Consider the following 27,712-nt stretch of genomic DNA (forward strand, 5'->3'; position numbering starts at 1 on the left):
CGTGCAGACAGATGCTGCAGACACCAGAGCCGAACCTGATACGGACCAGAGACGCACTAAACCCCCGCTGCAGGCCGAACATTCACCGCCCGGTCTGACTCCTTTTCTCCTCTAAATGCTCGTGTAGCGTCGGCATGTTTCCCCCCGGTAAACCCGTCCCCCCCGGGCCTCCTCCGTTCAGCCTGGCGCACATGTTCTTCAGGCCGCCTCCCGGTGTCCCTCCGCCGGGGATGATGCCCGCCGGAGCCGTGGGGTCCGGGCCTGCTCATCCCTTTCCCCCGCCGCCGCTGCCTTTCAACCGGCCTCCTCCACCCACCGCCCCCGTGGCCCGAGTACGTACCGAACCAGACATTTTATACATTTTAATCAACGTCTTAGTAAAAGTTTAATTTGTCTTAAGCCAGTTTCGGCGCTAGCATCATCATTAGCATTAGCAGCGTTAGCATTAGTGAGCAGTCCCACTGCACATTTATACAAAACCACTCATTTGTTTCAGTTTCATACAACAAATGTCCCAGGTGTCCCTGTTTTGGACCAATTTGATCGTTGTCAAGAGTAAAGAGAGGCCTAAATTGTACTTTGTTTCGGTAAAATACAGAAAATCTGCTTTAAAATGACCAAAACACAAAGTAAACGTAACTGTACACGTTACCTGAAAACGGTCTCTGCATAACAATTTAATTATGCACTCGTTTCACAATTTTATTATTATCAACTACCAAAAAACTGGGGATGTTCCAGTTTTTAAAATTTGAAATTCTGGTCACACTACGTTAGTGGCTAATGTTTTTTTTTTTTCTAGTATTAATTGTATTTATAAAACAGAGAACATGTCTATGCTGTTATGAGGAGGTATGTTTTTGTGTAACCATGTCTTTATTTCACAGGATGACATTTACATATTTAAGAGGAACTTGCATAAATGTGAAGCTTTTGTGAGACACCAGTGAGAGTTGACCAGAGGTGTGGTTTTCCTCTCTAGAACTGTCACTGGGTCGAACACCGTTTAGAATAACACAAATTTAGCAAAATAGACAGGATTGAACTATTTCAGTTGTTTTGCTTCTTCTAGTCTCTTTATTTGAAGAATAAACTGCAGTCTGAAGAATAAAATGTTAAATCTTGAGGTGTGATTCTGCAAAGGGTTCAATACTTTCTCACTCGGTTCTGAAACTGTTCCTCAGGCTGGTGCCGGTGCTGATGCCATGAAAACGAAGGTCTATCACAGATTGTTACTTCACATGAAACCACAGAGCTGTAACTTAACTGTTGGTTGGTAAAGTTGTTCAGTTTGCTCAAAATATATAATTTTGTGCCGTGTTATACATTTATTTCATTGCACATTGAGTTTTTATTTTAGTGGTTCTTGAACTCTGCTATTTGCACCAGAGTTCACATTTTTTGTCAGTTTAATAAGATATATGAATGAATTGGGAAAAAAACAAACCTAAATCTTGATGTTTATAATTCAAATACTTAACTCAAGACCTGCTCAACCAACATGAACTTGTTCTTGTATTTAATGTTTTTTTTCTGGTAAAACAAAATAAACAGTATAATGTAACTATTATAAAATACAAATTAAATAAATAATATATTATAACTTGGCATAAGAAACTACTAAAGGTACAACAAGGTGCGACGAGGTGCGATCGTACTTTGCGGTCGGTCAAGATGCGCGGATGGCGGTTACAGCTGAGGACTCTGCAGTTAACCCGCGGGTCGGGTGGATGTGACAAAAAATTATATTTTAATTAAATTCGGGCGGGTGTCAGTTTTAGTCCGCTTTCCTTTCTTTCAGTATACATTGAGTAATAATGTGTTTAATGCAGTTTTGCACTTTTGTTTATATTTTACAGAAATGAAACTTGGCAGGTCACACGCATAGACCGTATATATGAATGGACATATATTCTAGCCGCCTATCATTTTGCCGGTGAATTACTTTACGGCGCATAGACTGCGATGAGTCGACGCAGAATTAAACTTCACTCTTAGTTGCTCAAATAAAAAACTTGGAACTCGGCGTTCCATCGGCGGATGGCGGACGAGTGCGGTTTTGAAAATTGGTTAAAAACCTTGGATACAAATCGATAGCGGGCACATGATGATTTTTGTGATACGGTTGAGGATGAAAAAAATTTAGCCTGAGTAAAACTGAAGGAAAACTAGAGCAACAAGTAACGGTACTAAAAGTGAGAACATTCAGATGTACTGGAAGCTAAAGAAAGATTGAGTATGTTTTTATTCAACAGCAGTCTCTGTTTATTAGCACCATTTATATTTTTTCTTCTTCTTATTCAGTTATATTGTGATAAGGGATGCAATGATATTCAATATAATATTGAATAGTTTGATTCTGGTGTCAGGATTCGATACACGTGTCTCTCCAGGCCTCTGGTTCTCATTTATTTTGGTCCAAAAGTTAAACGGTTCTGTTGGCGTCGTCCTCAGATGCAGCAGAAAACTGCTCCATAGGGACTTAACAGCTGAAATATTCTAACAGAGGAAGGTTTGATCTTTCACTCACTTTTTTACCTCAGATCATCATTAAAAAAGGAAAAGTCTGATAACATAGCTCCCCTACAGTTTATATTAAAAACAGACTGGTTTATTATAAAATATAAAACAGCCTGAGAAACACTTCTTATTTTCACTGAATAAAAATTCTGAGCTGTAAATCACTGAACCAAATGAACTAAAACACTTCACATATAAACTACAACTTTACATACAAGAGATTACAGCATAACTGCTGTAATTTAATGTTTGATTAATATTTTATTAGTTTTTTTTTATTTCACGTATTTATTTTGGGCAAGTCAGGATTTTCATTCTCAATATTAGGGACAGGCATTCGATGAAATTTTCTTAATCGATCGTCGGAAGAATTAATGATCGATTATCGATTAATCATTAACATTTTTATAAATTATATAAATAAAATGATCATCGTTATTATTACTATCTGCACTAATCTGCATAAATAAATTCAACTTTACGACATATAAACATAACGACTCTAGATCCACATCAGCTGTTTGACATTATAATGTGTTTAATTCAGTTTTGTTCAAATCTCACAGAAACAAAACTTAAAACCACATCACTAATTTACATAAACTAAGTGAAGATAAAACTCCAGCTCTTGTGTCGCTGATGTGGTCAATTTCTGTCAGATTAAAAGACATGATTCAGGTGAATACAGGTCAGTGTGACCAGATTTGTGTTTGTCAAAACCAGGACAGCGTACGGGGGGAGGGGGGCGGGGCCTCGTCATCCACATTGAGCGACTCTCACCTGGAAAAACTTTTTCCCACTGGACACAGAAACATATGTGCTGCTTTATCCACTGTGCACATGGACTCACACTTGTCCCAACGCAACGGAAAGTGTGGAATTTCTTGTACAAATCCTGGTTAAATCCACATTTGTGCTTCGGTTCGTTACAGACTGACCCACTGTTTGTGTCTCGCTCCTTCTGATGCAGAGACACATGTACACACCTGTTTGGTCACGACTCACACAGCAACCTACATTCGGTTTGACGATTAAAATTAACGTAATCGATGAAATTCTTAATGATCAATTATCGATTAATCATGCCCATCCCTACTCAATATCATAGTGTTATTATACGTATTAGCAGAAAAAAATTACATGAGATTTTTTTTCTATGTCTTAAAATGTATCGAATCGATATCGTGACCCTGTATCGAGATTTGTATCGAATCATGGGACAACTGTATCGTTGCATCCCTGATTGTGATGTGTGAGCTACTGTGTCCAACTCATTTCTCTTGTGGATCAGTAAAGTCTAAATCTGAAATTGACAACTTGGACTGCCAGGATTTATGCCTTTTTATAAATGGAGCTGCAGCCTTTTTTTTGCAGTGGACAGTATTGGGAGTAACGCGTTATAAAAGTAACGAATTACTGTAATGCGTAGCTTTTTGTGGTAACACAGTAATGTGACATTACAGGGGGAAAAAATGTAATATTTTACTCGGTACAAATGTCTGTAACGCACATTACAATGTTTTTTTTACCTGGATTGAAGTGGTGGGTTTTTCATTTTTCTTTATATAAATTCGCTAAAATCATTGCAATATCAGCAGCAGTGAAACGCCGGAGACACGCCCGCGTAGACTGTCAGGTGACCAAGAGCAGACTGATGCAGAACTCCGCTCTATTTAGACCTGGTTCAGTCCTGGGTTAGACCTAGTTTAGTCCTACTTAAGTCCTGGTTTAGCTCTGGTTTAGTCCTGGTTTAGACCTAGTTTGGTCCTAGTTCAGTCCATATATGGTGCAAAAGTTCAGCATCTTCACAGTTAGAGTGAGTGTAACTTAAAAGTGTAATAGTCATGTAATGTTTTACATTTTAAATACAGTAATATTCTAATGTAACAAATTACTTAGAAATGACAGTAACAATTCATAAATAACACATTACAGTTTTGAAGTAACTTGCCCAAAAGGGGCAGTGGACTAGTAGAAATAATTTGTTGGGATGCAGTGATCTGATGCTGGTATCGAATATCGGCACCAATATTGAAAAAAATAGCTGGATCGGCGCCAGATGACGGCTCCAGTTGGACATACTGTATGAATTGATGTAATGAGACTTTACTGGTCGTAGTAGAGTTTGAAAAACTCTTTCCATTTTTACAGGTCTGTCCTGTCGTTAGTTTAGGGATAAATAACGGCTCCACCATCACACTTTTGGATCAGTTTTGTCCTATTTTTGGTTTAAGTGAATAAATGCAATTTTCAGTCTCGGCACTGGTATCTATTTATTGCATATCAGCAGTTTCTTAAACTCATAGTATCAGAATCGTTATCAGAACTGTGGGGAAAAAACGGGAACAGTGCATCTAATAATTTGAAAGAAATAAGAATACACACAATTTTATTTTTGTATCATTTCGATTTATTAACTGCTCTGCAAATGATGCAAAACAAGTTACATGTACAAAATGTTTAATTTATTATAAAAAGTTTCACCGGTGTGAGCGATATAATGGAGTAAATTTTGTCATTTGTTCTATTTCTGTGGATTTGAAGCATTTTTCCTTCTCTGCATTTCCTCTGCTCGGTAAGTTTGCATTTCATATAACAATGCTATTTGTTATGCCTTTGCCAATAATGTTTTAAAATGAATCAAACTGCAGTATTTTGTCGTAAAGTTGCACTACATAACTTTTCTGGTGGAGTGTCCGTCACCCGCTTGTCTCCATGGAGATGGTTTTGCCTTGAATGTTCCACAGTAAAGGCTGGTTTATGGTAGACTGATTCATCAGTCGGTTTCACTCGCAGCATTAGGATTCGTTCACTTGACGGTAGGCGGGTACTTTTTAAATTAACTAATCGCTGCTGTTTGGTTGTGACATATGTAATGCGCCGCTAACGGGGCTAACTGGTATATTAAGCTTTTCCCAAATCCCATAGGAAAACGGACAATAATGTCTTTGCCCTTGATTAAATTCACCGAACATTCTCTTTGTTCCTGCTTTAAATCCTGGATCTCGGGAATCGTTGACAAAACTGAATATGTATCTCTTCGCTGATTGGCTGGTGCCCGGACTCACACTTCTGAGGTTTTTGCAAACCGTCTAGTGTATTCTGATTCCTGACTTGGAGCTGGAGAGAAATGAAATTGAGCAGAGGCACTAGATGGTGCCAGCCTGGTTAGGTTTATGGTCTAGATCAGGGGTGTCAAACTCATTTTGGTCTGGGGGCCGTATCCAACCGACTTTTATCCCAAAGGGGCTGGATCAGAAAACTCATGGCATATATACTCCAAAAATAACAATAAGTTCAAATATTTGTGCAGAGAAACGCAAATCTATTACAGATTTTTTTTTAAATTGATGAACTCTTTCTTTTACAAAATATTATAAGATTATGAACAACCTAAAAGTTTATGAAAAATACAATTTCAACACAATGTCTTAACATTAACTTGTTTAACATTAACTTGTATAAATAGGAATAAGTCAGTTTTTGTTGTAAAATCCTGCACTCGGCTCCACTTTTCTCATGTTGGACATTTTTCTGATGAGGGTGTCATGGTCAACAGTCAAAACCATCGTCCTTTAAGAGCGTTTGGAAAGAGACAAGTCTTCATTTGTGCTGCTCTGGTGGGAGGGGCCACGTACAGAGGCTCTGCTCTGGTGGGAGGGGCCACGTACAGAGACGCTGCTGTGATAAACACCACAGAAAATTAACAAGATTTTAATAAAAAATAAAATTTAAATATTTTAGTAGAAAATCAGCAGAGGGCCAGATTAAAGGTCTTGGAGGGCCGGATCTGGCCCCCGGGCCTTATGTTTGACACTTGTGGTCTAGATCTAGGCGTACGTCCCCCACCTGCCCCCTGATGCATTTCAGTCAGTTAATTGTTCTGTTAACTAGAGATGTGCAAAAATATCTAAATTTCGATATATCGTGATAATAAATTTTGTGATACAGTATTGTTAGTTTTATAATTCTGTTGCTTATTTAGTGGAAGGAAACCGTTTTGTGCGATACTCTTGACATATTCACTATTTAGATCATTAAAATAGGTGGATTTTGTATTAACGTTGGTTTAACACAGAAATATTGTTGCTAAAATGTGTTTGGTTCTGAAAACAAAAAACAAAAAAAAAAGAATATCTTATGTCTTTTATCAATTATCGCATATCTTGTTAAATCATGACACCGGGAGCTGTTTATTGGATCGATTAGTGTGAATGAAATGTTTTTTATTGTCAGTAGAAGCTCGTGTGGGTCTGGGACTGGACTCTGAGCGGAGCCTGGCTCTGGACCATAAACCAGCCGTTAGGCGTTAAACTCCAGAAAGCAGGTGATCCCAAAATTGCAAGTTTGAAAGTTTTAATGTCATATTTGCCACGTTTACATGAGAGCTTTAATTCTGAATAAACATTAATCCTGCTTAAAACGTTTATTCTTCTTAAAAATTATGCGGGTGGTTCGGCGCATGCTCGTCCTGTCGTCCTTCTGACGCGTCGATCTGGACGAACCGGCTCCACCAGTCGTGTCTCGGGACTTTGATCCACGTCTCTTTGGATTTGTGAGCGGGATGCGGGAGTGGGCTGAGCTTTTGTCTTCTTCCTCCTCCTCCGACACTCTTCCCTTCTCCTCCTCAGCTCACAGACGTAAAGCGTGAGGAGACAATTCTCCAGCTGCTGCACAACAATTATCATCAGAACCACTGCGGGAAAAGTCTGGATGGTGTTTGTGTCCGTGGAGGAACGACAAACCCAGATGACAGAAAAGGCGGGAGCAGCTGAAGTGTGTGTTTTCTTCACAAAAGATGTAAATCCGTTGGTGTCTCTGTCCAATCAGAACCCCCCCCCCCAGACGCTGAACGGAATTAAATAAACAAGGAAGCAAGGGTCATGGAAATCCTGGAAAAGTCGTGGAATTTTAGTATCTCTTTCATGCTGCTCCATCGTTAGGTTAAGTTCTAACTGGACTATTCTGATTATTTCCAAATGTTTGTGCCTTTTGTTTAAAAAAGACAATAAATGCACTGACAGGATTTAGAATGTTCAAAAACTATAATCCCAAACCATAAAGTGAATGGAAAGTAACATGTTTCAGATTTAGCCCTGAAAGTCTGATCAGTTCTACACATGTACGTGCTGTAAAGTCATGGAAAATTAACTTTAGCTCATGAAAATAATCATGGAAAAGTCTTGAAATTTTGTTAGTGAAAAAGAACGGGAACCCTGAATAAAGAAGATTTAACGTGTTTTCCAGTTCAGAATTATTATTTCCATGTAAAACTGAAGGAGAATATTTTAATCTTGAACTATTTAATTCAGAGCAATTAATTTGGAATTAAAAAAACATCATGTAAACGTGGCCACTGTCGAACATTCTACACAGAAAATAGAAAAGTTAAAACTAACTCGCTGCAGTCACTGTTTCAATTATGTATTAACCAAAATGTTCCTCTTTCAGATCTGTTGGACACTGCTCAAACGTAAGTTTCTTTTTAATTAATTTAAAAACTGAAACATTGTGAATTGTGAAAAACATCTTAAATGAAAAAGTATTGATTAGTTTGTTCCTGCAGTGGAATGCTAAATTCTACTTGTGTTTTAGACGCAGCCCGTGGACGCATCAGCAGGAGACACTGAACCTCTCCAGTGACTTTGTTCAATCTGAAGTGTATTTTAGTATTTTAATAAAAGATTTTTCCTTAAATGTAGCTACAAGCTGCATTCTGAACTTTTGTCATTGTTTGCTCAAAATGTTTAATTTTTTTTTCTCCATCTTTGATCCTCTCCTCTTCATCCTCTGACCTGCTGCTCTTCATCCTCTTCATCCTCTGGGTGAGTCCATATGAAATCAGCCGCCCTCCCCTATGAGCCATCTCAGATTTGGCTGAAAAATGTCTAAAATTACCAAATGAAAGAATCTCAAATTCAAAACAAAACAATAAAAAAAAATTCAAAATAAAACTCAGTCCCTTGAGTCGTTCCTGAGTTTTGTCCCTTTGAAATTTTGGGGCCATGTTCACTTTTCTGAAGCCTTAATTTATAAACATGTTTGAGACCAGAACTTCATCAAAATCGAGCGAGGAAGATGAAAATGTGTTTTATTGTAGATTCTTGGTCATAGATTCTGAATCTGTGTGAAATATTGTGTCTCTTTTATTAAAGGGTGCGCTGTGGGCCCCAAAATATCACATTTGGTTGCCACTCAATTGTTTTTTGGTTGTTTTTTCAATTTTTGAGGTCCAAGATGTATTTCCTTCAAGCAGATCTTTACAAACTAATTGAACTTGAATATTTGACAGAATGAACATTTCTGACACAAATCTCACACTGTTGTGAGTTTTCCTGTGGACGGTTGAGAGTTTCAGTCCTGGTTTGATCTTTTTAGTCTCTTCTTTGGACCTCGGTTCCTCGTGTTGCACAGTTAGATGATCACATTTTTATCAGAGAAACTTTGGCAGATTCTGATGAGTTTAAAGTAATAAAAACATCAACTATTAACTTCCTTCATTTCAAATGGAATTTTTGAAAATGAGTCTCACGGTTCAATTTTGGTGAAGCTCAGGGACTTTTCCACCTGCAGAAACGAATCTGGCTAATAAATGTGATATTTTGGGGCCCACAGCGCCCCCTTTAATAAAGACACAGAATATTTGACAAGAGATTCAGAATCTATGACCAAGAATCTACAATAAAACAAATTCAGCGCCCTAGCTCTATTTTTATGAAGTTTTGGTCTCTCAAACATGATTATAAATTAAGGCTTCAGAAAAGTGAGCAAGGCGCCAAAATTTCAATGGGCCAAAACTCAGGAACGACTCAGTTGATTGAGCTAAAATTTGAAATTCTTTCATTTGGTGATTTTAGAAATTTTTAGAATTTTTTTCAGCCAAATCTGAGATGGGTCATAGAGGAGAGATTCCTTGAAAATGGCTGATTTCATATGGACTGACCCCCTCCGCTCCATCTGACCCTCTCCTCTTCATCCTCTTCATCCTGTGCTCCTCTAATTGCACTTTTCTCTTTCATTATGGCTCTGTTGTAAATATTCTTGTGTCGGTGCTTGTGTGTGCTTCCTGTGTGGTTCACGCTGCCTCTGGACTCCTGGTGAGAAGAAAGAAGACCTGGGTTCATCTCTTTGTTTTAGTTTTTGTGTTGCTTGTTCATTGATTTTGTGACATACATTGTAATAATAAGATCTGAATTTTGACTTTTCATTTGAACATTCCTTAAGTTGGCCAGGTATTCATTTTTCTATTTTTCTCAAAGGGACCCCACAGTAAAATGTCTCTTTAGAAACGTTGTTTTATGTCTTTATTTAGGGCATTTTTAGAGACTTTGTGGTAAAAGAATTCATGCAGTGGAAAACGTGTACATGTGTAGAATTGTGTAAATTTAAAGGGCCCATATTACACCATTTTCTTATCCATGTTTTATGATTTTAATCACAAACACAGTTGGAGTTGTGTCGTTTCATTCATTTTTAACACACAAATCCTGTGTAGTTTTTCTCTCAAACTGAAAACACTCTATTCCACCTTGTGATGTCATGTTTAAACTGCGTACACGTTCACTAGAATCATTGGAAGAATTTCAGCCCTGGAATTGCCAATCTCTACAAAACAAATATAAAAAGGTGTTATCTTTTTATTTTCTGCTTCAAGACGGACACAGTGAAATGAAGCATTTTGGATGAATCAAACATGTGAATGAAACAAAACACAACTCCAGGTATTATAACATGGCTTAAAATTCAAAAGTGTCAAATTTGCTTAATATATGGCCTAAGGAATTTGTAATTTTGTGGATTAATTTGTTTTCTTGGGTCCCCTCATTTTTGTTTTACAGGCTTTACTATACAAATACATATGCTTTAAAATGAAATCTATTTACATTATGGATCTTCTAAGAAACAAACCAGGACACGTGTTGTTTTTTTATACATTTGGTTATTCAGCAGTTTACATTTTTTGCAATCTTCCTTAAATTTCCCAAGACATCACATGTGTTTTAAAATGTTTGCTGTTTTTACCAGGTGAGATATTTGAAGTAGGACTTAATAGGACTGTTGTTTTGGTAAATATGAGTCTTGTTTGGTTTGCTGGAGGAGAAACTGAAATGTGTGTCACTGTTCTGTAAGCACATCGTCCATTGTACTTGTGTGTATTTAAATCTGTGTCAACCCTCTGACGCCCTCAGCCTGGGGCCAGCCCTGCTGCGATGGGCAGCTCTCGGCCCGTTGACCCTGAGGCTTCACCTACCGCACGCTGGAAATCAAACTCCATGACCCCTGGAGCCGACAGGTACGGCCCTGTCAGAGATACTGCTAAGTGTGATTGTGCAGGTCAGAGAGGCGATGGAGAATGGCAGCCACGTCTGTGGTCGCGCCACTGGGCAGCTGACTATCATCATAGTTTCTCTGAAATACTTTGTGAATTTATACAAATGGATATTGACATTTAGAATTTCAAAGTCTGTGAGGGAAAAATGGAAGGTGATTGTTGACAAACTTCGAGAGTCTACAAATTGTCAGTTTCAGTAATTTTTTTTTTTTTTTTTTTTTTTTTCAGTGACAAAGCCGGGGAGGAGTTCCTGCGCTGCCTCGCAGCCAACAAGCCTCTGCCCGATTACCTCAAAGGCAACATGGAGTACAACCTGGCAGAGGCCATCAAGTCCGCCAACGCTCTGAAAGACGCTGTAAAGTCTGACCCAGAAGTCCATAAACTGACCAATCAAAAGAGAAGCAGGAGCCGCAGCAGAGGGCGGAGCCGCGGCAGGAGCAGAGCCAAAAGTCGAGCGCGAAGTAAAACACGGAGCCGGAGCCGAAGTAGAGATAAACGAAGCCATAGCAGAGGCCGAGCAAAGAGCCGCCCGAGGAGCAAGAGCCGCCCGAGGAGCAAGAGCCGCCCGAGGAGCAAGAGCCGCCCGAGGAGCAGGAGCCGCCCGAGGAGCCGGAGCCGGAGCTGGAGCTCCAGCCGCAGCAAAAAGAAAAGTCGTGCCAAAAGTTGCTCCAGAAAGTCCAGATCTCACAGCAGCGAAAGGAGACATCACAAAGACAAGAAGAAGCACAAGTCCTCACACAGGAGCAGCGGAGGAGGAGTCACAGTGAAGGTGGAGAAGGGCCTAAATGGAACGGAGCGCGGAGCCGAGCACGGAGCCGAGCACGGAGTGGTGTCCGCTGAGAACAGTCTGCTGGAGGGACTCAAGATGGTGATCAACAGTAAAGAGCTGGAACACAAGATGCTCAAAGACACTGTCCTTCCTGCACAGGTTAGGGATTTCTTTTTATGAGGCCGTAAATAGGAATGTTGTGATGATATAATCCCAAATCCCATGGTACAATATTGTGGAAAGACTAGAGAGTTTAAACTAGGGCTGGAAGGTTCATTGTAACTGAATCTAAATCTTAATTTAAATGGTTCCAATTGGCAAATCAGAAATACTGCCATTTTTGTAGTACCATAAGTTCCTCTACAAACAGACTATTATTCTGCATAAAAACTGCTAACTCATCTCAGACTTCCTGTTTGAAGCACTTAATTTCAGCTGTACCTTTTATGGTCATGATTTTTATCTTGATTTGACTTGACAACCATAAAAGTCTATGCCTCAATACATAACCTCAAGATTAAAGCGTCTAATTGAGTCTCGTCCACAATCCCTAAACCACACTGTTTATATTCAGACATGTTTATTAAAGATGGTGGAGGGCCTCGTGTCCATGGAGGTTTTTGTTGCTGTGCATGGAAGGTTAGGTTACACAGTATGGCTTTAACCTTACTATAGTGACACCTGTACTTCATCTGATTTGTTATGTTGTGTTCTCATCACAAACAGACCTGCAGTTGTGTTTTGTTTGTCACACACTTAACACACATCCTTCGCACTTAGGCTTAATTCTTCTTTAAAACAGTACACACTCTGTTCCACCTTGTGATGTCACGTGATAATACAGGAAGTTCTCCATTCTGTTATTAAACTCCACACACCTTCACTAGAACCCGTTTGGATAATTTGAGCCTTGGAATTGTCAGTCTCTACTAAACAAGGTAAAAGGTAGCTACTGTAAAATGCCAAATAACGACCGGGTTTCAATTAACCAACGAGTCCTCGGCTGCGTTCAGACTGCAGCCTGAAGTGACCCAAATCCGATTTTTTGGCTTCTATGTGACCTGTATCCGATCTTTTAATGACAGTCTGAACGGCACAGATCCGAATTTTTCAAATGCGACCCAGGCCACTTAGATATGTGGTCCTGAATCCGATACATATCCGATCTTTTGACATGTGACTTCAGTCTGAACGGCCAAAGCGCATCCATCCGACCTACACGTCATTAACAAGCGATAAACGTCACTATTCTGCGCTGAAGCAGGCAGAAACCGGAACTGTAAAATCTCCAGGTGCTCGATGCTCGCGACCATATTTGGACAACTTCCGTAAACACAGAGCACGCTCGCTGCGGTTGACGCATGAGGTTGACGTCATCGTGTCCTCCAGTGCACATGTGGGACACTTTCGGGCCGTTTACATTCACACTGAAGTCACAGACAAGTCGCATTTAATTGGAAATGTGAACGACCTCACAAAAACATCAGATTTCACAAAAAAATCGGAATTGAGCATTAAACCCTGCTGTCTGAACGTAGCCCTCTTTAAACACGGGTGCAGGTGTATGTTTTAATAAATAACTGCTGAAGTCTAATGCGGTCTAGTCCAGCGGTCGAGTCTAATGCAGTCTAGTCAGTGCAGTGGCGTAAAAAAAAGAAAGATAGCGCAACACAGCGGGCAGGAAATGGAAGCAGTTTTTAGGAGTTTTGGTAAAATGACTTCAGTTTGGCGATTGGGGGGAAGCAGTGATGTGATCGTAGCTGCTGCAGCGTAAGAGGAACGTTGTGGCAAAGGGGCGAGAAAAGGCACAGGACGAGGTGGCAGGAATCATGTCTACAAGGTCGGTAAAGTAGTCTCCAACCCCATCAAAAAACAACTGCGCCACAATCCAGAGTGCCTGACACACAAATCCACTCGGGTGTCCCAGCACGACTTCAGTAAACTACAAAGCCACGCCACCCGCAGAGCACACAAACACACACGGAGCAAACAGCAACCGCACAACCACAAACGCACACAGAACACACAAACACACACGGAGCAGACAGCGACCGCACAACCAAACACACACGCAGACACACTCTTCACTCCACGCCGACGAGGAACGGAGGAACGAACCGAAAAGCGAGTGCAACGTGCCACTTCTAGACACGACTGAACAACTGAGTCACTGCAAACACGCCGACAATCCGTTGGTCCCAGACAGCACCCTCCCTACACGCCACAACTGAACAAAGCCCAGAGTCACCGTGAATGAACAAACAAAACCACTCACCCATCACACTGTTGGGTTTCCTTTAAAGTCCCACACGGTTTATTTGTGAAAAAAGTTTGAAAATAGACCATTTAAGGACAGAGCACCGCATAAGCCAGAGCGACTAATAGTGCAGAAAATACAGTAAAACATATTGGTTAGAAGAGTTGAGGACCATACTTTCACGTTTTGTTGAGCAAGATTTTTGTGAAGAAGGACTTAATCTCCAATAGTCGAACCTCGGATCCAGGAGGAGCAGTGTGGTTTTGGTCCCGGCCGTGGAACACTGGACCAGCTCTACACTCTCCATCAGGTGCTCGAGGATTCATGGGAGTTTGCCCAACCGGTCCACATGTGCTTTGTGGATCTGGAGAAGGGGTTTGACCGTGTCCCTCGTGGTGTCCTGTGGGGGGTTCTCTGGGAGTATGGGGTCTGGGGCCCTTTGCGAAGGGCTGTCCGGTCCCTGTATGACCGGAGCAGGAGCTGTGTTCTCATTGCCGGCAGTAAGTCAGACCTGTTCCCGGTGCATGTTGGACTCTACCAGGGCTGCACCTGTCACCGGTTCTGTTCATCGTATTTATGGACAGAATTTCTAGTCGCAGTCAGGGGCCGGAGGGGGTCCGGTTTGGGGACCACAGGATTTCATCTCTGCTGTTTGCAGACGATGTTGTCCTGTTGGCTTCATCAGGCCAGGACCTGCAAAGTTCATTGGGGCAGTTTGCAGCCGAGTGTGAAACGGCTGGGATGAAGATCAGCTCTTCTAAGTCTGAGGCCATGGTTCTCAACCGGAAAAAGGTGGCTTGCCCTCTCCGGGAGGGTGGGGAGTCTTTGCCTCAAGTGGAGGAGTTCAAGTATCTCGGGGTCTTGTTCACGAGTGAGGGGAGGACGGAACGTGAGATTGACAGGTGGATCGGTGCAGCTTCGGCAGTGATGCGGTCGCTGTATCGGACCGTTGTGGTAAAGAGGAGCTGAGTCAAAAGGCGATCTAATAATATCCTGCTCCAAATTGCTGCCTGGTCTCAAATAAATGCCTGGTCTGTTAAGTGACTGAAACAAATAAACGCCCCGGCTATTATTTGCTATTTTATGGTAACTGGAAGCCGCACTTCATGACATCACAAGGTGGAATAGAGCATTTTAAGATTTGGAGAGGTAGACGGCCTAATAATGTAAGATTAAATGTATGAATGAAACAAAACTCAACTCCCGTTATGTTTTTGAGGAATTAACAGCATTATAATCCACTTAAACTCACAAGAGTCAATTTTGTGTAATATAGGACCTTTTAATGAGTAGTTTTTAGTTGTAATTTTACATCCAGACCCAGTTTTTGCACTTTGCTGAATTCCATTTTGTATTTCCCCTTGCAGCCAGTGGCCCCTCTGAAATCAGCTCTTAAATCTGCCCCTGCCCCCGCCCCCGGGCACCTCCCCCTCCTCCTGGGACAGCCCTTTGCCCATGGGCCTGCCCCGGAGCCTTCCATCTTCTCCATGTTTTCGGACAATGATTCGCTGTTGCCTCACGAACGCAGCGGCTCAGACTTCTCCTGGATTCAAACTCAGTCTCAGGTAAACTTCCAATAAGTAGGGCTGTGATGATAAATGAAATAAATTGGACTAGACGATTTAAAGGTGCAAAGGAGCTTTTCTGGTTTAGGGTCCGTCATTTGCTAGTTGTATTGGAGGTGTTATTGCTTTGCCTGAAATGCTCCATGGTTTGACTTTAAACACATCTAAACATTTATTTGTTACGGGGGTTTGCATTGCTCATAAATACAATAATTCTCTTTGTGAATAGGGTTGTATTTCCACAGATCTGACCTGTAATGTAACTACAGTTGTCTCCTTTTGAGATGTTTTTTTATTTATTATTTATGTATGCCTTTATGTATTGGGTTAATCTCTACTGTGGAACATTCTGGATAAATGAAGACAAGCAGGTGACGGATCCTCCACCAGAAAAGCAGTTCAATAGGGTTAGGCTTCATTAAAAAGTTGCAGATACGATACATACCTCGATACAGTGAGTGTTTGATTCGATACGATATATTTCATATTGATTCAATTTAATTTCAATTTTTCGGCTCAATAAAAAATAAAGACTAAATTATGGCTGTGATACTAAGGGCCTGTTTACACGAGAACGCTTGCGGGTAAAAAAAATATAAATTTTATGGGAAGTGTCTTTTGTTTAGACAGTGACGGCGGTTTTGGGGCTAAAAACACAAAAATCTGAAACCAGTCTCCAGAGTGGAGGCTGGTTTCAAGCCAAAAGTTGAATAGACTCCACCGTAGTGTTTCTCTGGTCAGATGTGCTCAGGTCGTGTTCGTGTTTACGTCACATACATCACCACTGAGCCGACTGGCATGCATACCCAATCGAATTCCTCACACTTTTGCATCACCGTATGTGCGCAGATTTCCTCCCAAAAACGCTTGTATAAACGTGGAATAAGAAGTGAAGACACAACGACACTTTTGCATCTTCTGTTCAGACAGTCATCATATAAATATAGCCTAAAATTCTTTGTTAAACCACTTTTTGTGCCAAAAAACACCAACATTTTAATCATCAGTGAAAATATCAAATTTGTCGCATAAACGAGTTTCCTTCCTCTGAACAAGCAGCAAAACTGTAGCACTGTAACAAAATACTTTATTCACGTTACATCACAAACTAGGAAGACGTTTGGAAACATGCGATGAAAACTTCCCGTGTAGTTCCCGACGCTGGGCTCACCGACCGACTGTGATCAAACCCACTGAAGTAAATGTGATCAGTGGTAAAATGAAGACTGCAGACGTATGTGCTGTTTGGAATCATCTTTCCCGTTTCTGTGACTTAAAATGAGATGCCGGACTGAACCAGGACTGAACCAGGACTAAACCAGAACTGCGCATCAATGGTGTGCCCGTGTAGACTGTCAGGACTGAGACCGGCTCAGTCCTGGTTCAGTCCTGGTTCAGTCCGTATGCGGCACATAAGTTGGGCGTTGCAGTTTAAGTTTCGGAAACATTAGCCGTTTTTTTCCATTATTCATTTAAACACAGAATCGAAAACTGTTATCTGTTTTTTTCGTTTTGGTTTTGGAGACAAATAATGAGGAAAATAGTTGTTTTTTCATTTTCTTATTTTTGGATTTATTTCTAAAAACTAACGATTGACACACCGATTATCTCAGTATACAATAAAACTGTTTAATTGCTGCCCTTTCAATAAGACACATGTTTTTATACTCATTATCATGGTTATTTGTTAAATATTTACGGTCTTGTCTCTTAGGGGGATCTGCTGACACTAAAAGCCAACGAAATCGAAGATGAGGAATCGTTTTTGTACGGAAATGACGAATTGTCCAACTCCGTCTCTAACGTCACTAACTCTGCTAACGCCCCTCAGTACCCCACCCCCTCATCCTCCCAGCCCTACCCGAGTCTCAACACCGCAGAGGTCAATAAGATTAAGAATATTCTGAAACACGTAGGGTCAAACAACGAGGAGGCCAAAGTAAAACACACAGCGCCCCCTGCTGTGAGTGAACCTGCGGCATACGCACTTCCAGCACTGAACAATCCCAACGTGCGGCAGGCTCTGGAGTCCCTGCAATCACTCATCAAAGGTAACACTTCATTGTAGTTTCAGTTTAAAACCACATCTTCACGTCATTTACCGAAACAAATGCTGTAGTGAACAAATTTAAGTGTGAGATGGGCATGAAGAAAGACATCAGCAAATTGCCAAGAGTTGATCCCACATAGAGACCGACCCAAGCCCAGCAAATGTCTTGTTAAAATTTTGGTTCATGTCAAAGTTAAAATTTGTATTCCCACTAAGAAGAGTTTCATTTGAGTTCAGGAAGTCATTTCAGAACATGTTTGTTTAAATTTGGCAATATTGTGCATCATCTCAAACTAAAATGCACACTGAAAAAAGTGTGACGGCACGGTTCATTAAAATACCATTCAGTGTCAGTTGACTCACTTACCTCGTCATTTTGGTCTAAAAATGTTCCCATTAACCCGCTTTATTTCACTATTTTGTCCCAAAATCAAGATCTGAACTTTAATAACAGACCAATCAGGTGCCTTCTTTCCCTGAGGTCACTCCCACTTAGAGTTAGCAACAGGTTTGATTGACTGCGTTGCTTAGCACCCGCTCCCTTCAGCAGGCTCTCTCCTGATTGGCTCTTTGGTTGCTATGATACTCTAATAATTCTAAATATGGAACTTGGCTCTAATTTCACTCCTTTAAAGAGATGTTTTGGGTTTTTTGACATGTATGTGTATGGCATCCCCGTCAGCAGTGTGGTGTCTCCACACTGACTTACCCCCAAAAACAATATGTGTTGAAAAGAGTGATACATTTGCATCACAAAACATTTGGCCTCAAAAAAGTCAGACCTCATAATCGCTTGGCACTATTTTCTCTCTGTTCGTATCACTGCGCGCTGCCACCAGCTGACAGCCGCGCCTGGTTCACCGTTTACTGCTCGGAATGTTAACGACAACATGTCTGATTACGACAGTGACGAAGAAGACCTTGTCTTTAGCACAGAGCCAAGGGGAGATCTTTATGAACCTGAATATACCGATGCCAAAATTCACCAGATGGAGTTAGAACAGACAGAGACAGAGAAGGGGTACAAGTTGAAGCTGGAGCCGTGAGAGACCGAGTGAGCGACAATCACGTCATTAATAAACTCGTCTACAGCAAACATAGAGTCTACACTGTGACTGAAGCATGGACGACTAATAGAAACATGAATCATCCACACGTCCACGTCGCTGCTGCCAACAGTGTAAGAGACATTTACAATAGTAATAACAGTCGACTTATAAAGTTCTGTTTTGTAGAAGTTTCACTGCTGATACGACACTGAGTGATTTGAGTGATTTGCTGCTGATTCTCGATCACTTGTCCTCTTGTAAACACAGCGGCACTTCTTTGTTCTTACCTGGGTGCAGATACAGCAGATTTCTTCCTCTGTCGTGGGTATGAAGCAGTGCTTCTCAAATAGTGGGGCGCGCCCCCCTGGGGGGGCGCGAGGCTCCGTCTAGGGGGGCGCGTTTGACCTCGGGGAACATGCTTTTTTATTTTTTTTATTTAGATTTTTTTTACTGTCTTAAGGGCCGTTCATACCAAAGCGTCAAAAAACGCCTTGACGCCTCCATTTGGAGCCTTTGCATTTGAGTTCAGACGCCCCCGACGCGCATCTTTGACGCCGTGGACGAACGGGACAAAAATACTTGACGCGCGTCCGTTGCCCTGGAAACAAGAGCCCGGTCCCGGTCTTTTCCCGAAACAATGTCAGACCAGACTGAGAGAGCGTTTTTATGACATAAAACATCAAAGGAGGAGATCGGGTCGACGACTGGACCGTATATATATTTATACTCCGCTAATGACACTGGATCAGTCCCGGTCTAGTCCCGGTCTGGTCCCGGTCTGGTCCCGGTCTGGTCCCGGTCTAGTCCGGTCTAGTCCCGGTCTAGTCCTGGTCTAATCACGGTCTAGTCCCGGTCTAGTCGTGGTCTAATCACGGTCTAGTCCCGGTCTGGTCCCGGTCTGGTCCCGGTCTGGTCCCGGTCTAGTCCCGGTCTAGTCCTGGTCTAATCACGGTCTAGTCCCGGTCTAGTCCTTGTTTAGTCTCGGTCTATTCTCGGTCTAGTCCTGGTCTAATTACGGTCTAGTCCCGGTCTAGTCCTTGTTTAGTCCCGGTCTAGTCCTGGTTTGGTCCTGGTCCGGTCCTGGTGTAGTCCTCGTGATTGTGGTGTATATATTTATTCTCCGTTCATGTTTGTGGTTCTCGTTCTGGTTCTCGGGTCTTTCTTCCTGATAATAACGTCGCTGCGTCTCTGGATACTCGTCCCTGATTGGTTGACGCGGCGCGTCTGACGCGAAAAGTTCAGCATTTTCAACTTCTTGACGCTGACGCCTTGGACGCGCGTCTTGGCCGCTGACGCCAAAACGCTGAAGACGAGCCGAGCTGACGCCAGATTCGCGCCGCGCTGACGCCGAAGACGCGCCGCAAAAACGCAGGACGCTCTAGTCGCGCGTCCACATAGACTTTACATAGAAAGTGGACGCTTTGACGCTTTGGTCTGAACGGGTCTTTAGAATAAAGTGCAATTGCACTTCCACTACATTAGGGGGCAGAGCGCTCTCATTGGCAGAGTGTGCGCAGGGAGCATTCGTTCGGTGGTGTAGGAGTTTTGTTTGCACTGAGCATGCGCGCTTTGCACACAGCACAGAGTTTGAGTATGAAGTGTAGACACGAAGTGTAGCAGACGCTCAAGTGACACCATGAAAAATATTTAACAGGGATGAGAAGAGAGACGGAGATAAAGAGACAAACGAAAATCTCCCGAAAGCTAAGACGAGGAAATATGACGAAGCGTATGTAGCGCTCGGCTTCACTGTGACTACGGTGGGAGACGAGGAAAGACCGGTGTGTTACTGTGTCTAAAAATGTTGGCAGCCGACAGCATGAAGCCCAATAAATTAAGGCGTCACTTAAATACATTACTCTCCAATCACTCTGATAAGCCGCGTGAGATTTTTCAGCGAAAACGTGCTGAATATTGCCGACAATCATCCCGCTTGTGACTGCTACTTCAGTAAACCAGCGAGCATTGTTGGCGTCATATAAGGTGGCAGTGTTACGCAGAGGTGTACTTAAAACAGTTTTATAGACAAATGATACTATCTATAGTCACGCGGGGGGGCGCGAGATGTTTTATTCGTCCTAGGGGGGGCATGACAGAAAATAATTGAGAAGCACTGGTATGAAGGAACATCATCTTCTTCGCTGAATTGTTCACTGCACACGAAGCTTTTTTATCTTTGGTTTCCACATTGAAGCTAAAGGCAAGAAGCCAAAGTTTCCTCAGGGCAAAGTCTGTGATGGATCTGTGCGCAGTGATACGAACGGAGAGAAAATAGGGCCAAGCGATTATGAGGTCTGACTTTTTTAGGACAAAGGTTTTGTGATGCAAATGTATCACTCTTTCAAATACATATTGTTTTGAGAAGAAAAACACTTTATTTTAATGTCCCCAGCCATCTTGCCGGACGACTTTTATCAGCACCGAAAACCGGCCAGTATCTCGGCTCACCGGACTCTGTCAGGGGTAAGTCAGTGTGGATGCACGACACTGCTGACGGGGATGCCATACAGATTCATGTCAAAAAACTCAAACTATCCCTTTAATCACCAGCATCAATGAGCTTCATTTGACTGGAGCCGCTGTGTAGTCGATGTTCAGTTCATTAAACACTTTATTTTACTGTAGTGTGAATTTCTCTCCAGGGTAACTTTGGTCTACTGCTGAGGTGAACCGTAGTCTAACATTTGTTCTAAAACTATTCAAATTCAAAACTAAATATTTTTCTTGTTACAGCGACAAAAGAGAAACGTGTTCAGGAAAAAGGGGACAGAGAGAGCAGTGTCTCATCTCAGTCTTCAGGGAGAAAGGTAAAAATATATCAAAATAATAAATGCAAGTCAGTTTAGATTAAAAAAAAAAAAGTCTAATCTTTATTTCAACCATTTTTAACTTGAATCTTCAGATGAGCGCAGAGAGCAAACAGGCTCGCAAAACCAAAATGGAGGTTCTCATGAAGGAGCTGGAGGGATTACTGAAACAAGACGGTAAGATTTTAATTTTGAGCAGAAAAAAGTTTGACATGAGAATGAGCTCTGTGCAAAACGGCAGCCGGCTCCTTCTGGGCTTTTCCGCTGTAATGTGATCTGAGGTTTATGCAAAATGGACATTTCAGAGCTTTTAACTCTTCATTGTGGCATGCTGTCGTGGATTCTTTTTGATGAAAATTAAGTAATATGGACAGGTCAAAACAGTGTTATTGATTTTATTTACAGAAGTGCACAAAATAGTGAAAAAATTTAAGAAAAAAAATATCTATTTACAGTCTGTAGTGGCCCTTAAATAGCTCTGGAACTGGTGCCTGTGGTGCACACAGCTCTTTCCCTTCACACACTGCCTCAGTGAAGATGAGATTCGGAGATCTGGTGTGGAATGACCCATTTTGGTACAAATGGGGGGAAAAAGTCTGCACCTCACGAGTGTAATGTGCAGTCATCCACAAGAGGGGCCCACAGGATCTAGCACTTTTTTGTGATGACGTTTACGGCCACCTCAGCTCCCGTTGGACAGTCCTTTTAGGTCAATATTGAGATCTAAAATGTCCAAAATATAACAATGATCCAGAGAGTCAGAGATTATAACTATAGAGACACACGAGCACAATATGTCTGATTTATAAATGTGGGAAAAACTTTCCCAGAGGTACAGAGGTACATCTTTGTGTGTCAATGCTTCGTCATGCTGATGTCATTAAAATAAAGATTTAAATGACATCACAGACTGAAATTATCTATACCTACAAATGACTCAAAATAAAAATGTAACCCATGTAAATTATCTTATAATTTAACAAATATTTTTTAGGTCTGGGATTTCTGACCCCAGTGATCGGCTTCTATTGTCATAAATGTGAAGAGTTCATTGGAGATTTGAGCACAGCGGAGAAGCACGGGGCCGCTCACCAGCCCAGTGCCGTAAGTACAACACTGCACTTATTTCAGTGACACTTAAAGAGGGCGTGAAGTCGGCGCTTTCCGTCTAGGTTTGAGTTTAAGGCCGTGCTCTGATGGGCCAATCCAGCTGTCAATCACACCCAACTGACAGAATTCAACCAAAGAAAGAATCCTCTTTGGTTCCGGAGGTTTAATTCACATTTTTACAGTTTTTGCAAAAAAATGTTTTACCTTTGTAAGCTTGATAAATGAATCCTTTAAGAGGGGATGAGCAGAAGACCCATAAGACTAAACATTCTTTAACACGGCACAATCTTACAGGGCTAATGACGATCTGGAAACTGTACACGCTGGAATGATTCAGGAAGAGTCAGGACTAGGCCTGTGACGATAACGGATATTGCTGGATGATTAATTGTCCAAGAATTTATTGCTGTAATCGATAACTATGAGTTAAGCCTCCAACCCTATCAAAAATGACTCCATGCCCCACAATCCAGTGTATGTCGCCAAAGTGGTTTTTAGATTTATTCAGCGTATTTCTGCCACCCACAGTGTCACGGTGACTCTGGGCTTTGTTCAGTTGTGGCGTGTAGGGAGTAGTGTCTGTCGCTGGATTGTCGGCGTGTTTGCAGTGACTCAGTTGTTCAGTCGTGTCTAGAAGTGGCACGTTGCACTCGCTTTTTCAGTTTGTTCCTCCGTTCCTCGTCGGTGTGGAGTGATGAGTGTGTCTGTGTGTGTTTTTGGTTGTGCGGTCGCTGTCTGCTCCGTGTGTGTTTGTGTGTTCTGTGTGTGTTTGTGTGTTCTGTGTGTGTTTGTAGTTTACTGAAGTCGTGCTGGGACACCTGAGTGGATTGGTGTATCGGGCGCTCTGGATTGTGGCGCACAGTCATTTTTTGATGGAGTTGGAGGCTTTTGAGGGCGCTCAATAGTGCAGAAAATACGGTACTTGGTATCTCTTCTTAGATACAAGTCCGTAGTAGTAGTAGTAGTAGTAGTAGTAGTAGTAGTAGTAGTAGTAGTAGTAGTAGCGTGCGCTGTACTGGTGCAGCAGCCGGTGAGCAGCTCTAATACATATTTGATAGAACCTCGTGGGCCAAATATAATTATATCGCAGGCCAAATTTTTTGAGTCTGACATGTCTGGTCTAAATGATCATGTTTTCCTACAGAAGCCTTCAGGGGACAAACATCCAGAAGACGGCAAAACGGACTCGAAAAAGGCCTCGAAGAAACTCAACCAGCGCGAGTGGAAAGTGAAGCAGAAATCATCCACAGACACGACGAAAGTGACGAAACCTACAAATGCTACCAACACCTACCTGAAGGAAAAACTCCAGGCAGAACGCATGCTCATAACGGTGTCATGTGGGGGCGAACCGACCAACGAGAGCGTCCACGGTAAACCGGAGCTGAGCGGGAAGAGGGCGAGGGACGAGCGCAGTACGAGGAGCGCGTCCCAGAGCAGCAGCAGTGACGGAGAGAGTGAAAAGAAACCGCACAAAAAGAAAAAGAAGAAGAGTAATAAAAAGAAGAAAAAGATTAAGAAATAGTTTTGAGCGTTTTTGACTGAAACGGTTTGGTTCAGTTTGGCGCAGTTTAAAGGAGCACTACATAACTTCTGTGGTGGAGCGTATGCCACCTGCTCGTCTCCATGGAGATGTTCCTTACTGCTTTGCCTGGAATGTTCCGTAATATTGCTTTTATTTAAAGGGCCCATGTTACTGTTTTTCTTAGTTTCCTCATCACAAACAGACCTGGAGTTGTTTTGTTTCATTCACACGTTTAACACACAAACCTTCTCTCAAACAGAAAAAACTCCACCTTGTGATGTCACGTGGTGATACAGGTTGTGCTGCACTGTGTTTTTAAACTCCACACACCTTCACTAGAATCATTTGGTAACTGCAGTGCTGAAATCATCCAGTCTCTGCTGAACTGAAGGGAAAAGGAGCTGTTCACTTGAAAACTACCACTTCATGACATCACAAGGTGGAACGGAGCATTTTGAGCTTTGAGATGTAGACAGACTAATAATAAAGAGTTAAACATGTGAATGAAACAAACACAACTCCAGCTCTGTTTGTGATGAGTAAACAACATTAGAACAGTCCGTTTTGTGGTTTTATTGCTCAAAAACCTGCATTCTTCCTGTGAGTGGAGTCGCCTTTCCGTTGATCAGACACGTAAATCGTCTTGATGGGGCCAAATGCTTGTGTCTTTGAATAGAATTTTCAAGGCAAGACATGATCTTCCCCAAGACAACAGAAAAAATGACACAGTGCACCTTTTATGTAAATGTGTCATCATCTGATTTGACGAGGACATTATGAAACCAAAATGGCAACAAAGAACAAGTGTTTTATCAGTAATGCACTTGGTTTGCAAATGTTTTTCTCAATTGCCACATTTACATGAGAGCTTTAATTCCAAATAAAAATAATTACGTTCTGAATAAATATTAATTCGACTTTAATAAGTCCATGTAAACCCTTAATTCCAAATGAAAATTATTATTTGGAATTAACTTAATTCCAAAGTAAGTGGGTGGTGTTTTCCAATTTTAAATGTGAGGGAGTTTGTTTGGTGGATCCTGTTTGTGGTTTGTTGTTGTTTAAATGCTGCTGGTGCTTCATGCTCGTCCTGTCGTCCTTCTGATGCGTCGATCCGGACGATCTGGCTCCACCAGTTCTGTCTTGGGACTTTGATCCACGTCTCTTTGGATTTGTGAGCGGGATGCGGGAGTGGGCTGAGCTTTTGTCTTCTTCCTCCTTCTCCGACGCTCTTCCCTCCTCCTCCTCAGCTCACAGACGGAAAGCGTGAGGAGACAATTCTCCAGCTGCTGCACAACAATTATCATCAGAACCACTGCGGGAAAAGTCTGGATGGTGTTTGTGTCCATGGAGGAACGACAAACCCAGACGACAGAAAAGGCGGGAGCAGCTGAAGTGTGTGTTTTCTTCACAAAGACATAAATCCGTTGGTGTCCCCCCCCCCCACAAAGGTTCAACAAGTTTCAATTCGGAATTATTTCCATGTGAACTCAAAGGAGAATATTTTAATTCCGAACTATTTAATTCAGAACAAATAATTTGGAATTTAAAAACATCATATAAACTTGGGCCAATACCATCTAGATGAAGAAAACTAAGCCATTTTCTAATTATTCCTAGATTTTGTCAGACTTACTGCCGGGAACAGAACCCGCCGGAAGTTGTCATCTCAGGTTTCCAAACATCTTCCCGCTTTGTGATGTAAACGTGAATAGAGCTACCGTTACCTTTAACCGACTCTAAACCGTAACCCGTTTCCGAACATTTCCTAAATCTTCGAATGACCAGAAAAAGCGCGTTCTTCCCAGAGTGTGTCTTCCCGGAGACGACCAGAAGGGGGCGCCACCTCAAAACTCCAACTCCACAAACCTGAGCTGAACTGAACCAAGCCATGTTTTGTTTTTACTTTTTGATTTTGACTGTAAAAATCTTACTTTCCATTAAAATGTTCGTATTTTTTGTACAAATGTTTTGGATCTCTTTAATGTTGTTAAAATTATGGAGGTTACACATAAAAATGTATTTACAAGACTTAAAATGACTTGACTTCACTAATTTTTGCTAAGTTTCATTCACTTTAAGGCGCTGTACCTGATTTTTACCCTTTTAACTTCTTAAAAATCTTGATAAACAGAATTATTAAACATTTTAAATGGTTTGCTCCAAAGTTATTCCCCACTTACCTTACTGTAACTACCATGCTGATGCGTACTTCCTGATTCTCACACAATATAACTGTTTAATTACAGACAGTACACAGTGGACTTTGACTTTTTAAGAACTGCTTTTATGAAATATCTCTACTGGGGAAGACAAATATTTTCCCTGAAATACATGGGGGAAAAAAATCAGGTTCACGTCTTTTGAATTTCTGGCAAATTAATATTATGAATTCCAGTAATTTTAAGTCCCATAATTCTATTTTTTGCTCTGTTTAATTCTTAAATTGATGCCAGTATTCCCAAGTAATACCAGACTTTTTGGAAGTGTTTTTTCTGCTCCTAAATGCTTTTAATGTCGTTTGTTACTTGTGACTGACTGCTCTCTCATCCAGTCAGATCTTTCCATATTCTTGCAGCTCCTGTTTTTATTTTATTTTATTTTTTTAAATTTTACTTTTATTTTTTTATTTAATTTTTTGTCCAAATGCATTAAAAAGGTTGTACATAAATTTGTAAAAATGCTTTAAATGAAGAACGTTTTAATTTTGATTGTATTTTTGGACCAGTTTTGTCTTTGGCTCTGCTCCTGTCTGCTCCTGTCTGCTCCTGTCTGCTCCTGTCTGCTCCTGTCTGCTCCTGTCTGCTCCTGTCTGCTCCTGTCTGCTCCTCCAGGTTTCACACTCACCACCTTCCTGCACCAAGGAATAAATTGTCTTCAGAATTTAATGTTTTTCACATGTTTGTACATATTAAAGCTGCACTATGTCACATTTCTGTTGGGGGGTCTGCTACCTGCTCCTGTGGAATGTCCTGGAATGTTCCATGAGTTTAGATTTTCCGTTTATTCAGTTGCGAGTGGGTTCGCGCCTCCACAGATCTGACCTGGAACTTCAAATCCAACCTGATCATTTGGGAATTGAGTATTTTTTGGTATCAAAGTAGAAATAGAATAATTTCATGACGGCGCTGGAGATGAACAAGCTCAGTACTGTGGAACATTCCAGGCAAAGCAGACGGCAGACTCCCCCGGAAATGTTCCATAGGGCAGCTTTAATTTTACCTGGACTCAGTGCAGTGGCATTCTGGGTAAGTAAGTGTTTGCTGCTTGTCATAACTGCTGATGTGTCCTTTGGCAAAACACACTTCAGTCACAAAGAAATTTGCGAAGAAAACATTGAAAAATACATTTTAATAATCACAGGAAGTTTTATTTTGTATTTTGGGAGAATTCTGTCCAAAAGTTGGGCACAATTTACACAAGAAATGCATTTTTCTGACATTTTCAAACACAATTTCATCCAAATAAAGGTGTTTTCTTACATTTTTATTTGTCAGATAATCCCTGTGTACATCAGGAGTTTTGACCCAGTGTGCGACACGGTTGCTAGGTAACTGTTATGGAATTTTCATTGTGATGTCACGATTTGCAACCAAGAAGTGAATTTTTAAACCATAAAAATGTCCAAACAGGAAAAAAACATAAAATTTAGTAAATTCTTAAATGGAATGATCTTTGCTGTGTTTTAGTAAAATGAGGAGTCTAACCGTATATTCACTTTAAAGCTG

General features: G+C 41.4%; 1 protein-coding gene across 1 annotated transcript; it reads left to right on the plus strand.

Moving 5' to 3' along the window:
* On the plus strand, nucleotides 1–27,467 carry si:ch211-195b21.5 (serine/arginine repetitive matrix protein 2). Its single transcript, XM_020936646.2, has 9 exons — nucleotides 1–332; nucleotides 10,710–10,813; nucleotides 11,081–11,780; nucleotides 15,246–15,443; nucleotides 17,158–17,494; nucleotides 21,276–21,349; nucleotides 21,445–21,526; nucleotides 22,344–22,453; nucleotides 23,604–27,467. Exons 1-9 carry the CDS (start codon nucleotides 135–137, stop codon nucleotides 23,982–23,984), a joined length of 2,184 nt encoding a protein of 727 aa, XP_020792305.2. The 5' UTR covers nucleotides 1–134; the 3' UTR covers nucleotides 23,985–27,467.
* The last annotated feature ends 245 nt before the right edge of the window (nucleotides 27,468–27,712 follow it).

The sequence above is a fragment of the Boleophthalmus pectinirostris genome, unplaced genomic scaffold (assembly GCF_026225935.1).
Source record: "Boleophthalmus pectinirostris isolate CB_2022bp ecotype Guang Dong unplaced genomic scaffold, ASM2622593v1 HiC_scaffold_5, whole genome shotgun sequence".
NCBI classification, from domain to species: Eukaryota; Metazoa; Chordata; class Actinopteri; order Gobiiformes; family Gobiidae; genus Boleophthalmus; species Boleophthalmus pectinirostris.

What these genes read in the sequence shown, in the direction of transcription:
- si:ch211-195b21.5 (XM_020936646.2), top strand. Translation starts at nt 135, where the DNA reads ATGTTTCCCCCCGGTAAACCCGTCCCCCCCGGGCCTCCTCCGTTCAGC. An exon ending in ACACTGTCCTTCCTGCACAG is followed by an intron (nt 11,781 to 15,245) that starts GTTAGGGATTTC and finishes TTCCCCTTGCAG; the next exon opens with CCAGTGGCCCCTCTGAAATC. An exon ending in CCTGCAATCACTCATCAAAG is followed by an intron (nt 17,495 to 21,275) that starts GTAACACTTCAT and finishes TTCTTGTTACAG; the next exon opens with CGACAAAAGAGAAACGTGTT.